At 53.9% G+C, this 20,450-nt stretch overlaps 1 protein-coding gene across 3 annotated transcripts; it reads left to right on the plus strand.

The window, feature by feature from the left end:
• Positions 1-105: 105 nt before the first annotated feature.
• On the plus strand, positions 106-8,419 carry DYRK1B (dual specificity tyrosine phosphorylation regulated kinase 1B). 3 transcript variants are annotated; one of them, XM_047078055.1, is made up of 12 exons: positions 106-245; positions 2,286-2,449; positions 3,488-3,607; positions 3,695-3,883; positions 4,048-4,195; positions 5,059-5,345; positions 6,089-6,235; positions 6,322-6,462; positions 6,771-6,806; positions 6,891-7,086; positions 7,479-7,585; positions 7,680-8,419. In XM_047078055.1, exons 2-12 carry the CDS (start codon positions 2,387-2,389, stop codon positions 8,049-8,051), a joined length of 1,806 nt encoding a protein of 601 aa, XP_046934011.1. In that variant the 5' UTR covers positions 106-245; positions 2,286-2,386; the 3' UTR covers positions 8,052-8,419. The 3 variants fall into 3 exon arrangements, with proteins under 3 accessions (XP_046934011.1, XP_046934010.1, XP_046934012.1); XM_047078054.1 differs by having other exon boundaries at positions 6,771-7,086; XM_047078056.1 differs by lacking the exon at positions 6,771-6,806.
• Positions 8,420-20,450: the final 12,031 nt, after the last annotated feature.

Genomic DNA, 20,450 nt, shown 5'->3' on the forward strand with positions numbered 1-20,450 from the left:
GTAAGCTCCGCTGCGCGCAGGCGCGGAGTGTTACCTTGGGTCACGTGGGTGAAGCGAATGGGGGGAGTGGGGGCGGAGCCCGAGGCGGGAGGTGGGGGCCGGTTTGTTGTGGTCGCCATTTTGCTGGTTGCATTACTGGGTAATCGGGGCCCTGGCTCGCCGCGTCCGCCGGATACTTTCAGCCAGTGGGCAGGTCTGAGCTCGGGCTTCCCGAGCAGCTTGAGTCCCCTTGCCCGCGCCCTCAGGTAACAACGCGGCTACAGGTGGGGTAGCACGAGCTCGCGGGGAGGGGGCAGTACGGACCCGCCCTGCCCGCGTCGCCGCGAGACTTAGCACGAGGCCGAGGGAGGAGGGCAGGGGGGCGGCGGGCAGGTGCAGGCCGTGCCTGGCTATTCATAGTCGGATTCTTGGAAGGGGCCGAGCCCGAGGGAGCAGTCTTGGGAGTGAGGCTGGGAGGGGGTAGCGGGGCCCCGCTCCCGCCCTTTGTTTGGGCTCGACTCCTCCGGCTGCATCGTCGTCGCCTAGCAACAGCTGTTCTGGACTGCGATTGGCTGAGCTCTTGGCAGCAGCGGCCAATGGCACGGTTGTTGCCATGGCAGGTGCGGACTGCCAAGCTCAGCTCAGTCGGCCCCGCCCGCCGGGGCTCCGCCGACCGGGGCGGGCCTCCAGGGTGGGGGGCGGGACGCCTGGGTCCCCAGGGGCGGGTGGCTGCGCGGGGCGGGGCCGGCGGGGCGAGGGTTAACCCACCCCTCCCCCGTCCACCTGCTTTCCCCTTCCCCCGCGTGCCCCGGGCTGACCCTCGTTCCCTCCTCTCCCCACCCCCGGCGGCGGCGGCTGCTGCTGTTGTCACCCACCGGGCCGCCTGTCCCGCTTGCCCTCCCCGCCGCGGGGCTTGCCGGGCCGGCCGGGCCGGGACAGGCGGCCGTCTCCTCTCTGCCACCGCCGCCGCCATGCTGGCTGCTCGCCCACCCCACTGGGGGCCCCACCGCGCCCCAGCCCCCCGTGGGCCCCGCGCCAGCCCTGACCCGGGTAGGGGGTGGGTGCTTGGAGAGAAGGTCCTGCCGTGGGAGGGCCCCGGGGAAGAGGTTGTTTCGGGCGAGGGGCGGGGGAGCTCCAAGAGAGAGGAGGGATCGTGGAGTGGCAAGGCTTGGCATAGAAGAAAGGGAGTGCCATGGGAGAAGGCCTGTGGGGAGAGGATTTTGGTGTGACAGGTACTCTGTGAGGGGAGAACTCTATGTGATATTTGGGGAATTTGGTTCTGGGGGCCTTCTAGGAATTGGCACAGTTGTGTATTGACCCTGGTGTAGAGAAGAGTAACTGGAGAAAGGGCCCTGGTAGAAATCTTGGATGGGAGGAGGAGGGGAAGATCCAGTGTAGGGGAGAGAAGGGCGAGGGAAGAGAAGCCTCCTTGCTCCCATCAGGGAAAGTGAGCCTTGCTTCTGAGGGGGACCATGAAGTAATACGGAGAAGAGCCCCGATGTGCCACGGGAGCAACTACCTGGAGCAGTGGTCCCTGGTGTGGGAGGAAATGTTATAGGGAAGAGGTCTTGGCATGATATGGGGTGGGTCCCCTGGGGGGTGGGGGCTGGTGGATGGGAATGCCATGGGGTGGGACTCTGTTGTATGGAGATAATCCTATAGAACAGGTTAATCTTGGTGTGGTCCCCAGGACCCTGATGTGCTTTTAGGGGCCTGCAGAGGACTCTGTCGTGGGTTTGGAGGGAGCCCAGAGTTGTCTCATGTGGTTGGGGGGGATCCTAGAGCTCTCTGGATTGAGGGATCTACTGGGAAGGGTAGATCTTGAAGTGGAGGGACCTTGCTGTGATACGAGGAGATCCTGATGATCAGGGAAGACTGCAGGAGGGCAAGATCTTGTGTGAGGGGGCGTCGGGGAGGGCCATAAGTAGAAATGGGAAGCGAACAGTGAATCCTACTCTCTATACTGTCTGTGGTTTCTATCTTTTTCTTTTCCTCCCCCCAATTATTGGTGTCTTTCTGTTCTTTCTTGTCATGGTCTATATCCCTGCCTGGATTGCAATCATTCCCTTTCACATGTTCCCCTCTTTGTGCCACCTACTTCATTTATTTGGCAATCATCTGTTGAGGGACTCCGCTGTGCTCCCACCCCCACCACTTCTCTCTGTCCCTTCTCATTACCACCTGTTGCTCTTTTTCTCCTCTCCCTGTGCCCTGCCTTCTTGCTGATGTCTACCTCTTTCCTGCTTCGTACTGTCCCATACATCCCCTTGTTCCATGTTGTTCCCCTGCCTCCTGCCTGCTCTCAGGTCTCAGCGGCGGTGGCAGCCGAGGTGCAGGATGCGAGAAGGCGCCCCCCGGCCGGGCTCCCGCTCCAGGCCTCGCTCCCCTGCGGCCCTCTGAGCCCACCATGGCCGTCCCACCAGGCCATGGTCCCTTCTCTGGCTTCCCAGGGCCCCAGGAGCACACGCAGGTATGCTTTCAGCTGGCTCCTTACCTGCCTGGGGTAGGGGGAGGCTGGGGACAGAAGGGTCTGGGGGGTGAAAGATAGTTTGGTTGCCCAAAACAGTTTCCTTGGGGCATGAAGGGTCCATCTGGAGTGGAAAATAATAAGAGGAGTTGCTGGCAGAATCTGTTTAGAGAGCCTGGGTTCAAATCCTGACATGGTGGTTAAATTACTTAGGTTCTCCCTGCTTCAGTTTTCTAGAATTCTGTAAAATGGAGCCAGTAATGATACCTACCTCACAGGGTTGTTGTGAGAATTAAACAAGTTAATGAAATGCACATAAAATGCTGAGAACAGTGCCTGGCACGTCAAAAACACTCAATAAATGTTCACTAAGGAAAAAAGTTCCAGAGTGAAAGATGGGGGAGGGAGGTGGGGTGAAAGTGGGTGAAGGTTGAACCCAAAGGATCCTGGAGCCAGCAGCACCTTAGGGTGCAGAGTAGAGACATTCAGGGGTAGAGACTGTTTAAGGCTCTGAAATGTAGAGCTTGAAGTGGGACAGAGTAGAAGATCAAGGGTGCTGGATCCTGAAACACTGGGCAAAAGTGGTGCAGAGTTGGGGGTGAGGGATGAGAAGACTCAACGGGACAAGGGTAAGGCAAGAAGTGAGCCCTCAAGATGGGACACCCAGAATGGAGGGTCTCTCGGCGAAGGACTGCAAAGGGCAGAGCCCACGTTTTATGTCTGATCTCTCCCACTGAGGTTCGGAAAGGAGTAAAGGTGTGGGATGGAAGGTGAGGGGTAAACAGTTCCCCATTCATTCACTCGGCAAATCTCTAATGACTGTCCGCTATGTGCCAGGTCCTGCTCTAGGCACCGGAAATGCAGCAAGAACCAGAGAGTCTCTGCCCTTGGGGAATTTCTATCCTAGTGGGGTTGTCACATGATGACCGAGTAACTATGTGCATGTGTAACCATGATGACCCAGCCACCCATACAGCTCTCCCTCTGGAGGTCAGAAGTGCACACCTGTCCTCAGTGCCCACCCCTCACCCTGCCCTGCAGGTATTGCCTGATGTGCGGCTGTTGCCACGGAGGCTGCCCTTGGCCTTTCGGGATGCGACCTCAGCCCCGCTGCGCAAGCTCTCCGTGGACCTCATTAAGACCTACAAGCACATCAATGAGGTGGGCGGGGGCCCGGCTGGGTGCTGAGGGGTCCTGGCTGCCAGCACAGGTCACTCAGCAGTCCTTATCTGCTGGCCGGCTGGGCAGGTATACTATGCGAAGAAGAAGCGGCGGGCCCAGCAGGCGCCACCTCAGGACTCGAGCACCAAGAAGGAGAAAAAGGTCCTGAACCATGGTTATGACGATGACAACCACGACTACATTGTGCGCAGTGGCGAGCGCTGGCTGGAGCGCTACGAGATTGACTCACTCATTGGCAAAGGCTCCTTCGGCCAGGTGTGGGACGCACACCCTGACCCAGGGATTGGGGGGCATGGGCACCCACTGGTATTGACCCACAGAAAAGTGGTGCTTTGTTCTGTCCCCCATCCCCCTTCCCATCTCCTCCTCCCCATCCCCCACCCCCATTTCTCACTTTGTGACATGTCCTGCCCTGGCAGGTGGTGAAAGCCTATGATCATCAGACCCAGGAGCTGGTGGCCATCAAGATCATCAAGAACAAAAAGGCCTTCCTGAACCAGGCCCAGATTGAGCTGCGGCTGCTAGAGCTGATGAACCAGCACGACACAGAGATGAAGTACTACATAGGTGAGGCCTGGGGCAGCCATACACCCAGTACAGGATGGGGCTAGTGTCTTCAGGGCAGGCTCTGGTCTGTAATTCCCTGACATCAGTGATTGTCTTGCCGCCTTCATGATTTCTGACCTATTCCCAGCATAGTGCTGACCAGAATTTATTGGGTGCTCACTAAGGGTCAGGCTTGTTGCAAGCACACGTTGAATCAACTGGTTTCAGTATGACCACAGCCCTGGGGGGAAGGGGCATCATGGCCCACAGCTGGGAGTAGAAAAGGAAGTATTCGGGCGCTATCACTTGCCAAAGGCCACCGAGTTTGTACTTAGTGGAGCTATAATGTCACCAGGCAGTGGACTCCAGGGCCTTTACTCCTGACGTCTGTGTCAGTCTTTTTCCTCTTTCCCACACTGATTCCTCTTAGAAAAAGCAAGAGTAGATTAGAGAGTGTGTTTCTTGAAATACATATGGTTACAGTAAATGGAAAGCAAGTGTCCTCTGCCACAAAAATAAACAGAACTGAGAGTAAAACAACGTTACAAAATTAAGGAAATGGCGAAGGGCATTAAAGACCCATCAACACCAAAGAGAAACGTTCTCTTTCATTTATCAGGAAGTTGGAGAGAGACTTGAAAAAAATGAACTTCTCTTAATCAAGAAAATCTTTTTCTTGACGTGAATCAAGTTACAGACCGAATGAAAACACCCTGACCAGCAGCTGCCTCCCGTGGGCACACCACTATCTGTCCGGTGCTCACACGGCAGAGTCACAGATCTGCTTGTGGCCTCTCTCCCTATTACCGTGTGTCCCCGGCTGCCACTGGCCCTCTCTGAGGCTCCGCTTCACCAGCGACCCATTTCTGCCTCCTTCCCCGCAGTGCACCTGAAGCGGCACTTCATGTTTCGGAACCACCTGTGCCTGGTGTTCGAGCTGCTTTCCTACAACCTGTACGACCTCCTGCGCAACACGCACTTCCGCGGAGTCTCGTTGAACCTGACGCGGAAGCTGGCGCAGCAGCTCTGCACAGCGCTGCTCTTCCTGGCCACGCCTGAGCTCAGCATCATTCACTGCGACCTCAAGCCCGAGAACATCCTGCTCTGCAATCCCAAGCGTAGCGCCATTAAGATCGTGGACTTCGGCAGCTCCTGCCAGCTTGGCCAGCGGGTGCGGCGCGGCACGGCCCGGCCCGGGGGCGGGGCTCGCGGCGTGGGTGTGGCAGGGGCGGGGGCACCAGTGGCTGGAGCCCGAGGGGCGGAGCTAGGCTGGGATGGGGTTGCAGGGCCCAGCCTGAAGTGGCCTGGCGGTTGCCTGAAGGGTAGTATCAGGATGAGGTGTTGGCGGTACGGAGTGTAAGGCGGGGGCGGGGGGGGGGGGGGGGGGGTTGGTGAAAAAGTGCCACAGGATGTAGTTCCCAGTAGGAAAGGAAGCGTGAGGCCTGAGTAGGCAGGGCCAGTGTTGAGGCTGCCAGATGTGGGCAGAGTGAAGTTGGGTTGGCTTTGAGCTTGGAGTGATGCTTTGCTAAGTTGTTTGCCCTGTGCCCTTAAGAGGGGACGGGTGCTTTAGTTTTACAGCTTCATGTGAGCAGACATTTGAGATGGCTTGGAAAGGGTCTGGATTGCGGGGGTGGGAAGGGCCTGGGCTTGCAGACTGCCAGCCTCTGATGACCAGGGTCAGGCTTGGGGATGGAGATCAGGGTGAGACTAGGTCAGCAGAGACTTCTGAGGCTGGTGAATAAGATGATGGTAGTGGCTCCTGGAAAGCAGGGGTGCCGGTAACATCCAAGTTTGGAACCTCCATCCCCGGTTTTGGTGAAAGGAAGCTTGTCTCAGCTTTGGGTATGGCCATGGCACCACTAGGGGAGGCTGGGACCTCTGACTGCTGCCTTCTTCCCTGCTCCGCCCCCCCAGATCTACCAGTACATCCAGAGCCGCTTCTATCGGTCGCCTGAGGTGCTTCTGGGCACACCCTACGACCTGGCCATTGATATGTGGTCCCTGGGCTGCATCCTGGTGGAGATGCACACTGGAGAGCCCCTCTTCAGTGGCTCCAATGAGGTGTGCTCCCGAGGAGGGGGTGTGCTGGAGGGGACAGAGGCCTGGTTGGCCTGATGACCCTGACTGCCCACCTGACTGCTCCACAGGTGGACCAGATGAACCGGATTGTGGAGGTGCTGGGCATCCCACCAGCCCCCATGCTGGACCAGGCACCCAAGGCTCGCAAGTACTTTGAACGGCTGCCTGGGGGTGGCTGGACCCTACGAAGGACAAAGGAACTCAGGAAGGTGCGGCCCCTGCCCCACGCCGCTCCTCCCACCCTGGTGGCCCCTCACTCTCTCACACTTGGGGCTTCCTCTCTCCCTGCTTCCTCTCCCTTGTGTCTTTCCCTTCCTTCCTCTCCCCCTTGTCTGTCCTCTCCTTCGTCCCAGCCCACCCCCCCCCTCCCCCGTCTCTCCTACCCACCCCACAACTCTCTTAGCTTCTCTCCTTCCACTTTCTCTCTTGTGCCTCTGTTTCCCCGTGTGTGTCTCCCTGCCCCTCCTGCCCACTGACGGCCACTCTCTTGCCCCCCCTCCCACCCCCTCCCTGCCAGGATTACCAGGGCCCCGGGACACGGCGGCTGCAGGAGGTGCTGGGCGTGCAGACGGGCGGGCCCGGGGGCCGGCGGGCGGGGGAGCCGGGCCACAGCCCCGCCGACTACCTCCGCTTCCAGGACCTGGTGCTGCGCATGCTGGAGTATGAGCCCGCCGCCCGCATCAGCCCACTGGGGGCTCTGCAGCACGGCTTCTTCCGCCGCACGGCTGATGAGGCCACCAACACGGGCCCGGCAGGCAGCAGTGCCTCCACCTCGCCCGCACCCCTTGATACCTGCCCCTCCTCCAGCACCGCCAGCTCCATCTCCAGCTCTGGTGGGTGCCCAGTGCCAGGTGGGCTAAACAGGAGGGTGGGCAGCATGGGTTTGGCCTGACCTGAGGGACCTTGCCACTGGGCCTTCATCTAGAGCTTTGAAATTGTGGGATCCTGGACTCCGGAACGGGTGGGGCAAGAGAGCTCTGCCTGGCTGTGACCTGATCTCTGAAATTGCGCTTGGGCTCACACCTCTGAAACTGCTTCTGACTCTGAAAGCCAAAACTGAGCTCTGATCCTTAATCTCAGAATTGGGCCCATCCTTCAGATAGGCTCTGATCCCAAAGCCCAGGCGTGGGCCTGAGTCGACAGCCAGACTCAGCCACCCGAAAACCCAGCCACCACCTCTCCTCACCCTAAGGCTTCTCCTCATTTCCTCCCCTGGCACTTCCAGGAGGCTCCAGCGGCTCCTCCAGTGACAACCGGACCTACCGATACAGCAACCGATATTGTGGGGGCCCCGGGCCCCCCATCACTGACTGTGAGATGAACAGCCCCCAGGTACTGGGGCCTTGGGGACCTGGGAGGTGGATAGTGGGTTATCTGGGCTTCAGGACCTGGGTCTCCATCACCCACTATTCCTCTGCTCCTTTAGGTCCCACCCTCCCAGCCGCTGCGCCCCTGGGCAGGGGGTGATGTGCCCCACAAGACACATCAGGCCCCTGCCTCCGCCTCGTCACTGCCAGGGGCCGGGGCCCAGTTACCCCCTCAACCCCGATGCCTTGGCCGTCCCCCATCACCAACCTCACCACCACCCCCGGAGCTGATGGATGTGAGCCTGGTGGGCGGCCCTCCGGACTGCTCCCCACCTCACCCGGCGCCTGCCCCCCAGCACCCGGCTGCCTCAGCCCTCCGGACTCGGATGACAGGAGGTCGTCCACCCCTCCCACCCCCTGATGACCCTGCCACTCTGGGGCCTCGCTTGGGCCTCCATGGTGTACCCCAGAGCACGGCAGCCAGCTCATGACCCAGCCCCCTCCCTGGGGCCCCTCCTGAAGCCATACCCCCCATCTGGGGGCCCTGGGCTCCCATCCTCATCTCTCCCCTTGACTGGAATTGCTGCTACCCAGCTGGGGTGGGTGAGGCCTGCACTGATTGGGGCCTGGGGCAGGGGGTCAAGGAGAGGGGTTTAGGCGCACCCTCCTCACTAAGGACTGGACCCTTGGCCCCCTCAACCCCCCCCCTTGTTTTCTATTTATTGTACCAAAGACAGTGGTGGTCCGGTGTCGGGGGGAGACCCCCTTCACCCTAGGGCCCTAGGAGGGGGTGGGGGCAGGTAGGGGGAGATGGCCTTGCTCCTCCTTGCTGTACCCCCCAGTAAAGAGCTTTCTCACACGCCTGCCTGAGAGTTTGCAAGGCCTCGGCTCCCCTCACCTGGCCCTCAGAGGCGTGGTGGGGAACGGTGTTCGGGAGGGGGTGCCAGAAAAGCTCTGTCATGAGGGATGCATCCCTGGGAAAGTTATGGCTATTGGCGCAGACACGGGGCTGCAGGAAGTCTGGGGCTATGGAATCCTAGACAAGAGATCCTGGATAGGATCCTAGCCCATGTTTGTCTTTTCCGTGGTAAACACAGACCCTGAACGAGTACACGCCCAGCTGTGGCCTGTCTCTGGAAAACATCAGGATCTGCCCTAATAAGCCAGGGCTTCCACAGAGTCTGCACAGGAGTGGCTCCTTACGCCAGGCAGGCATCTAGTAGGTGCCGAATGCTTGCAGCAGGCCTTATTAATGCCATCTGGGGGATGGCAGGCAGGCAGTGTAAAGTACAGACTTTACCCCACCCCCACCCCCATGTCTGGTCTTACCCTTTGGAACCGTGACGGAGCAAAGCATTTTGAGATTCTCTGGCAGAAAGAGATTCCCGGGGTTTCAGGTAAGTGGGTCTGTTTCCATAGCAATTTGGAAACTTAAGTCTCCCAACCGGCCAGTCAAGAGCCTCCTGATTCAAAGGTACCTACCGTCTCCCGCCATTGGGGCGCGGCGCTTCCTGGGAAATGGAGTTATACGTTGCAATCCCTTTTGCCGCTTTTCGTCAGGGGACTACAAAGACCAGAATTCTTTTCGCTCACGAGTTAGGGCCGGTCTCAGGCAGCCAATCGGTAGTCAGAGGCGGACGGGGCCCGGATGCTTGAGGCGGGCTGTAGAAAAGGAAAAAGCCGTGATTGGGTGGCGTTGGTCAGGCTGTTCGCCGGTGTTGAGTTCTGTCAGGCGTGCGGGAGGTGGGCCACTGTGCTGCTCCCCGAGACTGAGCAGGTTAGGCGTCCGCGGTCACAGAGCAGGAGGGAGGCGCTGAGGCCTGAAGCGGCCCCATCGCACAGAGCATCACCAGCCGCGGTGTCTGGCCCAGCTCACAGGAAGCCCCGGTCGGTAGGAGAGAAGCGTGGACGCCGTTACGGACCTGCGGGTGTTCGGGAGGGGGCGCAGTGTGGAACGCTGAGGGGACCCCAGACGAGGCACGGGTAGGGAACATTCCCGGAGGAGGAGGAGCTGTTTGAGCTGAGACCCGAAGACCGGATGTTTGGGGTGGCGGAGGTGCGGTGGTTTGCGCACAGGCAGCGACGAGAAACAGCCTGTTGTGTGAATATGAACTGCGGGTGATGTGGTGTTGGAGAGCTAATTGAAAGTTCTGTATGAATTTGATCGTGGAAGATTTTGTTGGCCTGATTAGGTAGCTTGGATTTTGTCCTAAAGACATTGAGGAGCCACGAGAGGATTTCTAGAAGGGAAGGGGCATGGCCCAGTTTGCTGCCACCTAGGAATAGATTGATGGGAACGAGACTAGAGTCTGGGAGCCCAGGGTGGTGGCTGTGGCACGTTCCGAGGAAAGAGATGTTGGGGATGAACCAGGGCAGGAGTCTTGGCTGGGAGGGGAGAAAGGATGTTGGTGGGAGAGACGTCCAGAAGGCTGAGTTGACAGAATGTATGGCTTTACGGGCGGTGTGGAAGGGGGAGGCGGAGAGGGGCAGGAAAGGGGTATCTCCAGCAGGTAGGACAGTATCTGGCATATTATAGATGCTTAATAAGAAAAAAAAAATTTAATGGACAGTTCTAGGAGGCAGAAACTATTATGATATCCATTTTGCAAACAAGAATGCTGAGCACAGAGAAGGTTAAGTAATTTAACCAAGATCACATAGTTAGCAAGTGGAAGGCCCAAGATTGTGTGTGTGTGCTCGCGCATGTGTGCGCCATTGACTTAGCAACGTGCAAGATGAGCTTCGAGACATCATCAGGATCCAGTCGTGTAGGAATTTGGGATAAGTGTGGAAATGTATATCCCACATTTCAATATCCAGCCCAGAACCTCTCCTGACCTGCTGACTGCCCACATGATACCTCCTCTCTCAAGATAGCTGTAGTCCTCTGGAGACCAAGGTATCTTGACCAAATTGAACTCTGGTCTTTTCCCCAAAACCTGTTCTTCCCACATTCTCAGTAAATGCCTCCTCCTTCATTGTCTTATATTCATGTCTGGTCCATCAGCAAATTCCTTCAAAGTGTATTCAGAACCTGATCCTTTCTTCCCACCTCCACTCTTGTCACCCTGGTCCTGTCCACTCTATACCCTGCCTAGACCATCACGGCAGCCTCCTCAGTGGTCTCTGTGCTCCCCACAGTCTTTCTCATATGCAACAGGGTGACACTGAATACCTGTATCAGGTCACATTTCTCTCTTGCTCAGTACCCTCCTGTGGCGCTCTCTCACACAGCAAATGCCAGTGTTCTTTCCATGGCCTTTGCAAGGCCCTTGATCCCTGCATGATCTGTCCCTGTTACTTCTCCACCTGGTCCTTTTACCCTGCTCACTCTGCTCCAGCTACACTAGCCTCAGGGCCTTTGCACTTCCTCTCTTTACCTGGAACACTCTTCTCCAGATGTCAAGGCTCACCTTCATCTCCTTTCGTTTTTACTCAGATATCATCTCCTCCTTGAGAACTTCTTTGGTCACCCTTCTGGAACTATACTACTAACATTCATATATTAATTTCCCTTTAACTGTTCCGTAGCATTAATCATATCACTATTTGACTCACTGTATAGGTTATCTTGTTTATTGTCTGTCTCTCCTCTGCACCCACAGCAGACCATAAACTTCATGAGGGCAGGGGCTTTTGTCTACTTCATATTTTATCTTTAACATCTAGAAGAGCTCTTGGCACATAGTAGAGGCTCAGTAACAGTTTGTTGAAGGGACGAGTCAGTGGGTGATTTCAGAATGTAGATCCTTACCCTGGCATCACAGGGACTCTGCCCATCCCTCTTCCACAGAACTTCAGAGGACTGCCTTAAAATTTTCTGAGGTCTCAGACATTCAGCAAGGATTTCATCTTGCTTCTGCTTTGTGCTCAGCATCAGGAACACAGCAGAGAACAAAACAGTTTCCCTGTTCCCCGAGAATTCACAGTGTCGGGGTAGAGGTTCAAATCGTCAGCTAATCACACAGATATGAAATTACAAAGAAATGTAGAAAGTGCCATAAGAGCACTTGGCCAGAACTCTAATCTAGATCCTAGGAAGTGGAATTGAAGTGATGAAAGTGTAGGCATTAGGCACTCCATTAAAAGGGGTGTGTGTGTGTGGTGGGTGTGGGTGTGGGTGTGCGGTGGTCGGAGCCCAGAGGCTGATGGGGAGCAAGAAGCCTGGTAATGTGGACCCTGTAAGGAGTTGGGTCCTTAACCCCATGCGTAATGGAGACTCTCAAAGAACTTTAAGCAGTGAGAGGAGGTGCCGTCAGTTCTGTATGTTACAAGATCCCTCTGGCTGTCATGTGGGGGAACTGACAATGGGGTTAAAGATTGAAGTAGTGAGACCTGTGAAAAGGCTGCTCTCCTGAGATTAAAATAGCCTCCTCTACCGAAGGCCACACATCTTTGTTTCTCCCATCAAGAGGTGGAGTCTCTCTGCCCTCTAATCTAGGCTGGCCCATGATTTGTCTTAACCAGTAGAGTGCAGTGGAAGTGATGCTGTGCTGGTCGGGGACCTTAAGAGGCCCGCAGTACTGCTTTCACTTTCTTGGGCCCTGGGCTGCTTTACAAAGAAGTCCAGCTACTCCACTGGAGAGAGATGTGTACAGAGAGAGGCCCAGCCACCCCCCAGCTGTTCCGCTATTTTAGCTGATGTGCAAGACAAGAGTGATGCCATCTTGGATGTTCTAGCCAAGTTCCCAGCTGACACCAGGTAGAATGGAGACTCACCTTGCCCTCCCCGCTTTGCTCAAATTCCAGAATCATGAGCAAATAAATGGCTGCTATTTTAAGCCACTGTGTTATGGGATGATTTGTTACTCAGCGATAGCTCACTGAAACAAGCTTCCTGATATCTTATCATTTTGTGTATTAGCTCACGTAAGCCTCACAGTCACCCTGTGTGGTAATAATTGTTATTCCCATTACACAGATGAGGAACTGAGGGCACAGAGAAGTTAATGGAGTACTGGCAAGATATCTAGCACGTAGTAAGTGCTGAGTTTGTGATAGCTATTAGTCGTTAGCATGAAAATGTTCATAATCGTTAAAGAAGGGATAGTAAGATGATACAAGCATTATTAACCCATTTACTAGTGGTATGATTTTAGGTAAGTGACTTCATCTCTCCAAGGCTCAATTTTGTCATTGTAAAATGGAGATTATAACAATATTCGTCTCAGGGTCTGACTTAGCAAGCGCCTAGCATATGGCAGGGATAATTACTATGAAGCATACAGCCAAGATTATTGTAGACAGTGACCTTAGGACCACAGGAGGAAGCCAATTTCTTGGAAGTTCTAGTGGAGAGACAGACAGGTCATTGGTGATATTGTTGAAGTGCTGCATCAGGCTTCACCTGAAGTGGGTTCCTTCTGGACTTTGTCATTAGGGAAACCAGTAAACCTGGGTATCATTTACGCCAAGTTGAACTGGCTTTCCGTTACTTGGAACCAGCATCCTAACTGATTCTAGCGTTTTATTCATTTATTTTTTGATTCATCAGCTACTGAATACCTACTGCATTCCAGGCACTGTTTCAGGTGCTGGTGTTATAATAGTAAACAAGGTCTTCCCAAGCTCTGACCTTGTTGGAACATCCATTCTCCTGGGGAAGGTGGATGGTCGGGAAATCAGTGTTGGGGATAAGAGCCTGGGAGATTGTTGGGGGGAGGGGGGCTGAGGAGAGGAGGGGTAGAGAGTGACACACAGGGGGAGGGGAGGGGGCCTAAATAAGTTTTGTGGAAATGTTAATGGAGGAAAGACCTGGCCAAAAGGGAGGAAGCCAGCTGTGCGTGTGTTTTGGGAAGGACGTTCCAAGTAAAACTAGAGAGCAAATTCAGAGGCCCCAGGTATGCGGGGATGTGTTGGAGGAGCAGGAAAGAGTGAACTGGACCAGAGTGAACCAGTGGACGGGAAGGGGATGAGGGTCTGGGCCATACGAGCTTGGTTGGCAGACTTGAATTCGATTCGATTCGCAGTGAGGGGGGCAGACACGCAGTGCGTTTGGGGCTCAAGAGCGATGCGATCTACCATCTTGGTGGGATTCCTTTGGCCACTTAGTGGGCACCAAGGTGGAAGCAGCGCAGAGGCTGCATCTCTCCAGCTGAGAGATGGTGGTGGTTTGGCCAGAGATGTGGCCGAATTTAGGACATAATTTAAAGGAAGAGTGGACAGGACTTGGGGTACAGGTGTGGGGTGAGAAAGAGGAGCCAACAGCTCGAAGTTTGGGAGGAAGTAGTACCAGGAACTGCCTGGGGGAGACCTGGAGAGGCTGCGGGTCTGTGAAATGTCCCTGTGGACTGGCCGAGCACGTGGGACGTCTGAGTCTGGCATTCAGGGCTAGATCTGAGCTAGAGATACAAACGTGGGAGTCACTGGCATTTTCACGGTTGTAAGGCCCAGGATGAGATTGCTAAGGGTGAGTGGAGGTGGAGAGCAGGGGGCCCATGAGGAGTTAGTGCAGTAATCTAGGTGAGAGATCACAGTGGCCTGCACCAGGGCAGGGGCAGGAGTGAGCAGTGCTCTGGAAACATCTGGAAGACAGAGCTCACAGTAGATTGGTCATGGGTGATGATGGAGAGAAATGGACTGGGGCCTGGTGAGGGCAGGATCAAGTCTGAACACGGGGCAGTGACTCTGCTTTCCTCTTTCCCCTGGGCCCTGTGGTCCCCACCTCCCTTTGCATTCTGCAGGCAGCTAGGCTGGCCCAGAGTAGACTCTTGCCCCGACTCTGTGTGACCTTCCAGGGCAGTGCCCTACAGCCCCTCGGGCCCCATTCCAGATTCCCCAGGTGAGAATTGAATTGGGGTCCAGTGTCCAACCCAGCTGAACCTGTTGTAGATGGAAGATTCCTTCTGGGAGGGGTGTGTACTGGGCAATCACCTTCAGTGTCCACACTCATGGAGTGTTTCTGACAGTCGGTGTATGGAAGGCCGGCATGTGGGCAAGGGGAATGATTTGGTGCTGTTTTGATAGGTGGGTGGGACAGACCATCTGTGTGGCCTCAGATGTGCCCTGCCTCGGGTGAATGGGGTCGGGGAGACCATGAAGATGGGAATCTGGCAGGCTCTGGGCTCAGAAGGGGAAGGGTCAGGTTGGGAGAAGTCATAGGGATCTGGTGCAGCTTCTGCCGCCATCAGCATTGACAGTTCCTAGTCAGGGAGACACTCATCGCTCCTGGGGAGACACACGGCCGCGGCGGCCTCCCCAGAGGAGCCCAGAGGAAGCACGTGACCTGGTCTAAGGTGTCAGGAAGGACTCCCCAGAGTAGAGAACACAGGAGGTGAGATCTGAAGAGCCAGATGTAGGGAGCGAGGGACTCTGCTGGGCCAACTCAGAGCCAAGTCCACAGCTACTTTAAAATGTTTTTATTTAATAATTTTGGGTTTACAGAAAGATTGCAAAGATAGTACAGAGACTTCCCGTACATCCTACACCCAGCTCCCCCACACGTTAACATCTTACATAACAATAGTTTTACATTTGTCAAAACCAAGACGTTAACATTGGTTAGTGTTGGATTAACAGAAGTCCGAACTTTATTCATATCCCCCCCCGTTTTTCCACTAATGTTCTTTTTCTGTTCCAGGATCCAATCCAGGATACCCCGTTGCATTTACTCGTCCTGTCTCCTTGGTCTCCAATCTGTGACAGTTTCTCAGTCTTTCCCTGTCTTTCATGATCTTGACAGTTTTGAGGCATATTGGTCTGGTATTTTGTAGACTGTCCCTCAGTCTGGTATTTTTCATGTTCTCCCGGTTAGACTATAGGCTGGGGATGAATCCCACTGAGACTCAGGTGACCTCATTTCATGAAGGTGGCATCCACCAGGTATCTTGCCCGCGGTATTACTGTTCTGCCCTTTCCTTACCATGCGTGTGTTAGGAGCAAGTCACAGCATCCAGCTTACTCTCAAAGGGAGGAGAATGAAATTCCGTTTCCTAGAGGGAAAAATGTCAGATATTGTCTTCATATATAAAAACCACCACAGTAATTAATAAATGTGGGAAGATACTTTGAGGCTGTGCAAATGTCCGGTCTCCTCAAAGTTCCTCCCCCTGATTTTGGCATCCATCAATGGATCTTGCCTGGGACAGTTAATATGGTGGTTGTCTTTTTTTTTTTTTTTTTTTAAGTAGGCTCAACGCCCAACATGGGGCTTGAACTCGTGACCCTGAGATCAAGAGCTGCACGCTCTACCGACTATGCCAGCCAGGCACCCCTACTGTGGTGTTCTAATGACGCTGCTTTTCTGTTTCCCTCAGTTCTTCCCTGTATTTTATTTGGAGTTCTTCTGTATGAAGATTTGTCCATTCCACCCCATTTATTTTATTTGTACAGTCATTGATTTATATCAGTATGGACTCACGGATATTTTTTGTATTCTTTCGGTATAACCCAATACCATCAAAATTTTTTCACTCAGATTTTTACAGGTTTGGCCTAGAGGCCCTGTCAGGTTGGCTCCTGTGTTCTTTACTCCTTTTTTTTTTTTTCTCCCTCAAGCACCTCCTTACTTTCCAGCACTGTAAGGAGCCCCAGGCTTATCTGGCACTTTCCCTGGTCCTTTTGCTGGAGAATGGTAGTAGGAACCAAGGTCTGCGCCCTGGGTGTTTTCATTGCCGGGTGTCACTGCTTCCAGTCGCTCTCAGCTGACAAAGCTAGAAGATGTATGTCTGTATACAAACCGACGTGTACATACACATCTGCAATCTCTGAGCGTGTGTGTGCAGGTGGATGTCTGTGTCAATGCTGATGAGTGCACACTGGCCAGCTCTGACTCTACTCTAGCCCTGGAAGGTCCACTCCTGCCTACCCGCCCCCCGCCCCGCCCTTGCTTTCTTTGTAACTTCTTTCTCTGACAATGAGAACCTGGCTCAGTGGGCACCTTTTAGTGCTCATCTTGTTGGCCACTGTGGCAAAAATCAGCAGTGTTGGCCATTCCTGCCTTCTCTAAGGACACTCTCCCCTTGGTTTCTGTGATGCTGCTGTCCCCTGATTTTTCTCCTCTGTCTTGTTTCTTTGCAATAAGTTCCTCTGATTTCACCAATTCCTTAAGTGTTGGGGGCTCTTCTCTCCTCCCAGCCCCTGGGCCATCTTATCCACTTTTATGGTCTGTTTCCTGTCTCTGTGCTGGTGATGCCCATTCTCTGTCCTTAGCCCCAACCTCTACCTTTAGCCCCGCACTTGGGCATCCTGCGGCTTCATAAAGGCCCCTCACCCTCAGCCCTGAGTGACCCCTGGGCCCTCAACACTCAGTGTGTCCCAAATTCCAAACCTTCTCCTTCAGGGGTGGCCCCTCCATATCCCAAGTTTCCACAAAGAACCCTGGGCCTCATCCTTGATGCTTTCCTCCCCAACACACGCACGCACGCACACGCCCAGCCCGACCCATCAGCCTCCATGGCTTGTGCACTAGGCCTCCTAGATACCTCTCCCACCTGCCCTCTTCTCCCCTTTCATGGCCCTGCCTTGGTCCAACCCCACCTCTCCCACCTCATCTCGCCTGGCCTCCTCCCTGGGCCCCTGGCCTCCTCCCTGGGCCCCTGGCCTCCTTTCTCTCACTTTCACCCACCTCCACTTGGCAGTTAGAGGGAGTTCTGTAAAACACCAATCTGATCACGTGTTCCTGCTTGAAGCCTTTCCGTGTTTCTCCAGCATCCTAAGGACAAGGTTCTAACTGATCCTGAAGGCCTGGTGTGATGTGGCCCCTGACCATCACTCTGCCTGTCTCCCCAACTGTCTAAGCTCCAGACACACAGAACGTGACGTCACCAGCTCTCTCACCTGGGCCTGTGCGTGGCCCCTCCCCCTGCCCCGCTCCCTCCAGTCTAGTCAATCCCGCCCAACCCACACTCCACCCACGGTCTTCCCACGCATAAATTTTGAAAGGATCCCAGACATCATCATCTATAAGGACGATGAACAAAATGTAACCAGTGGTCATTTCTGAGTGTCGGAAGGGGGCAAGGGCCTTTACTTTTAAGAAATTTTTTGCAGTGACTGTTTTCATTGAACACCAACATAACACCAACAGTAGTTGTGGGAGAAAAAGCTAGCAAGGGAGAAAATCCCATCATGTTTGAATTTTAAGAGGAAAAAACGTTCAGGAAGCGTCTTACAACTTTAAACATTCTGCAGCGGCAGGAAAAGCGCGGTCTTTCTCTGTGTGCACAGTAACAGTCATCAGGCCAGAATGGAATTGCAAATACCCAGCTAAGGGGATTTTTCTCCTACTGATTTTCACAGTGATTGTAAACACAACTTGTGTAACTTCTCTAAATGGTGTGATGCAAGCGTTTGGAACAACTGTCATATATAACAGGGTTTCGTAGGTGTGAAGGAAGGCAACTGAAGTATATCGACCTAGGGAGAATTCTTGTCTTTACTCTGATACCAGGGACTATTGGGACAATGAACTCCATGTAAAGGAAGTAGGAACACATCTGCGTGGAGACACCCTGTGGTTTTGAACCTGGCTGGCATGTGCTTTATCATGACAACTGCCTGCATTTACCTGGCTCCTTCTTCATGCCGGGTGCCTTCCTAAGCCCTTTCCATGCATGAATTCAGTAATCCTCAGCCCTCGGGCAGCTACTGTTGTCATCCCTGGGTTTCCATGAGGTGTGAGAGTTGACATCGGGGACTTCAGGTTCCCTAGCTAGTAAGTGACAGCACCAGGATTCGAACCCAAGAGTTGGAATCTGCCTTGACCCACCTTCCTCCCGGATTCCATTCTTAGAGGATGACCACATTTCTGATCATGCGATTTCTTCTTTTCGGAAGAAGGACTTCAGTGAGCTTCTCCATCTGCTAAAATATTTTTTTGACATCCGCAACTATTTATAAAGAACAACACGTTTTTTCGCTTTTAAGGAAAATTTCAAACAAACAGAAAAGCGGAGGGAAAGTCTAATGAATGTCCCATCTCTCAGCTTCAACAGTCATGGCCATTCTTGTTCCATCCATATCCTGCACATTTTCTCCCCTGCTCAGTTACTCTACAGTAAATACAAGTATGTTGTATTAAAAGACCTTTTTTAAAGAAAAGGTCACCTACCATTCCTTGCCTCCAGTCCTCCCCCCTGTTGGCAAATTGACCGCCTTCCCGATTCTCTGTTCCCTTTCCCCTCGTTTTCCAAATGCAGACGGATCTGTGTGTGGTGTGCCACTATCACCAGGCTCTGTCCCTGGCTCGTTTCCTGTAACCCTACCCCCCAGGCGCTTCTCGAGCCTGAGAACTATCCCTCTTAGTGACCACGGACAGGCTGGTGTTGTTTGGCCTGCCCAGCCTCTGCAATGGGACATTTAATCTGCTTGTGGCGTTTTGCCATGATAGTGGCCTCTGCCCTTATTTGGGTTATTTTCTGGATGCCCTCTCCACTCAACCCAGGTCAGGCCTCCTGAACTTGTACACAGTAACCCCACTTTAAGCACACATCCTTACCACGGTCAGAATGAAACAGGGATTTGGGTCCTTCTCTGTTAATTGCCTAGGGGCTTCATGAGGTCAGGAATCAGGTGTGTCCTTGTCCCTGCTGTGTCCCCAGCATCACCGAGCACAGGGCCTGGGATGCAGTAGGTGCTCAGGAGCGGTGATGCACTAATGAATGAATGATTGCCAAGGTCAGTAGCTGAGTGTCACGAGGGCAACAGGAAGCCACAGAAGTGTTTCAGACAGAACTGGACCCCTTCTTCTCAAAACTCAAGTGCGTATGAATCCCCTGGGATCCTGTTAAAATGGAGATCCTGAGTTAGTGGGGCTAGGGAGGGCCTGTGATTCTGTACTTCTAGCAAGCTCCCCACTGACACCAGTGCTTTGGGTAGCAAGGGTCTAGCTGTGCTGCTCAGTGCAGCACGTGGCTGTCGAGCACTTGAAATGTGGCCAGTGTGAACTGAGATGTACCCGCAGTGTAAGATGCCCGCCAGATTTCAAAGACTTAGTACAAAAAAAAGAGAATGTAAAATATCTCATTAATAATTTTTATATTGATCACATGTTAATGTGGTAATATTTTGGCTATATCAGGTTAAATAAAATAGATTATTAAAATTCATTTCAACTGTTTCTTTTTAACGTGGCTACTAAAAATGTTTTAATTATGTTGTGACTCACAGGTGGGGTTCTCATTATGTTTCTGTTGGATGGTGCTGGTCTAGAACATTCCACACTCCCTCTCACCTCTAAACATTTGCACATGCTCTTTCCACCTTTTGGAGCACCACTCTTTCTCCTGATCGCCTCTTCACAACTAACTCCATACAGCTTTTGGGTCTCGATGTCTCCTCCTCCAGAAAGCCTTCCTTGACCCCCAGGGTGGGTCAGGTGCCCCTTCTGGGGTTCTACAACTCCAGCTTTCCCCCATCTCAGCCCTGACGGTCTGTGATGTCAGCGTCTCATGTCTGCCTCCCTCTCGAGACAGATAAATCCACGAGGATGCGGACAAAGCCTGTGCTGGTCACCATTTTATCTCCAGAACCTGGCCCAGAATGACTAAATATTTGTTAACGGAATGAAGAAGTGACAAGAAGTGGGCTGTCCTCATGTTACAGCTCTGGAACCGCACTGGGAAGCCAGCTTTAGAGGTCTTGTTTCGATGTGCCCACCGCCTGCACAGCATCATCGCTGCTTTCCCGGTTTCACTGGGGGTGCGGTAGACACATGGTGGGTCTCCTCGGTCCCTCCGTAGAATTGTCCTGCTTCTGCCCCTGAGCTGCCTGGGGCTCCCGTCTTAGCGTGTGTCCTCTGCTGATGGCACAGCTCTGAATGAGGACTCCTTTGTTAAGTCACACAAGCTGTTGCTGGTACGACACAAATTTTGAGAACGATTTCCCCCGGTCTGAGATTTCTTTTTCTCTTATTTGCACAGAAACATTGCTTTTAGGGGCGCCTGGGTGGC

This window comes from Lynx rufus, unplaced genomic scaffold (assembly GCF_022079265.1).
Source record: "Lynx rufus isolate CCGP_SWC_20201006 ecotype Redwood Valley unplaced genomic scaffold, mLynRuf1.p SCAF_16, whole genome shotgun sequence".
Lineage (NCBI taxonomy): Eukaryota > Metazoa > Chordata > Mammalia > Carnivora > Felidae > Lynx > Lynx rufus.

Excerpts from the sequence above, each read along its gene's own strand:
- DYRK1B (XM_047078054.1), top strand. The coding sequence starts at position 2,387 with ATGGCCGTCCCACCAGGCCATGGTCCCTTCTCTGGCTTCCCAGGGCCC. Across the intron at positions 3,884-4,047 it reads GCAAAGGCTCCTTCGGCCAG|GTGGTGAAAGCCTATGATCA; the intron begins GTGTGGGACGCA and ends CTGCCCTGGCAG. Across the intron at positions 7,586-7,679 it reads GTGAGATGAACAGCCCCCAG|GTCCCACCCTCCCAGCCGCT; the intron begins GTACTGGGGCCT and ends CTGCTCCTTTAG.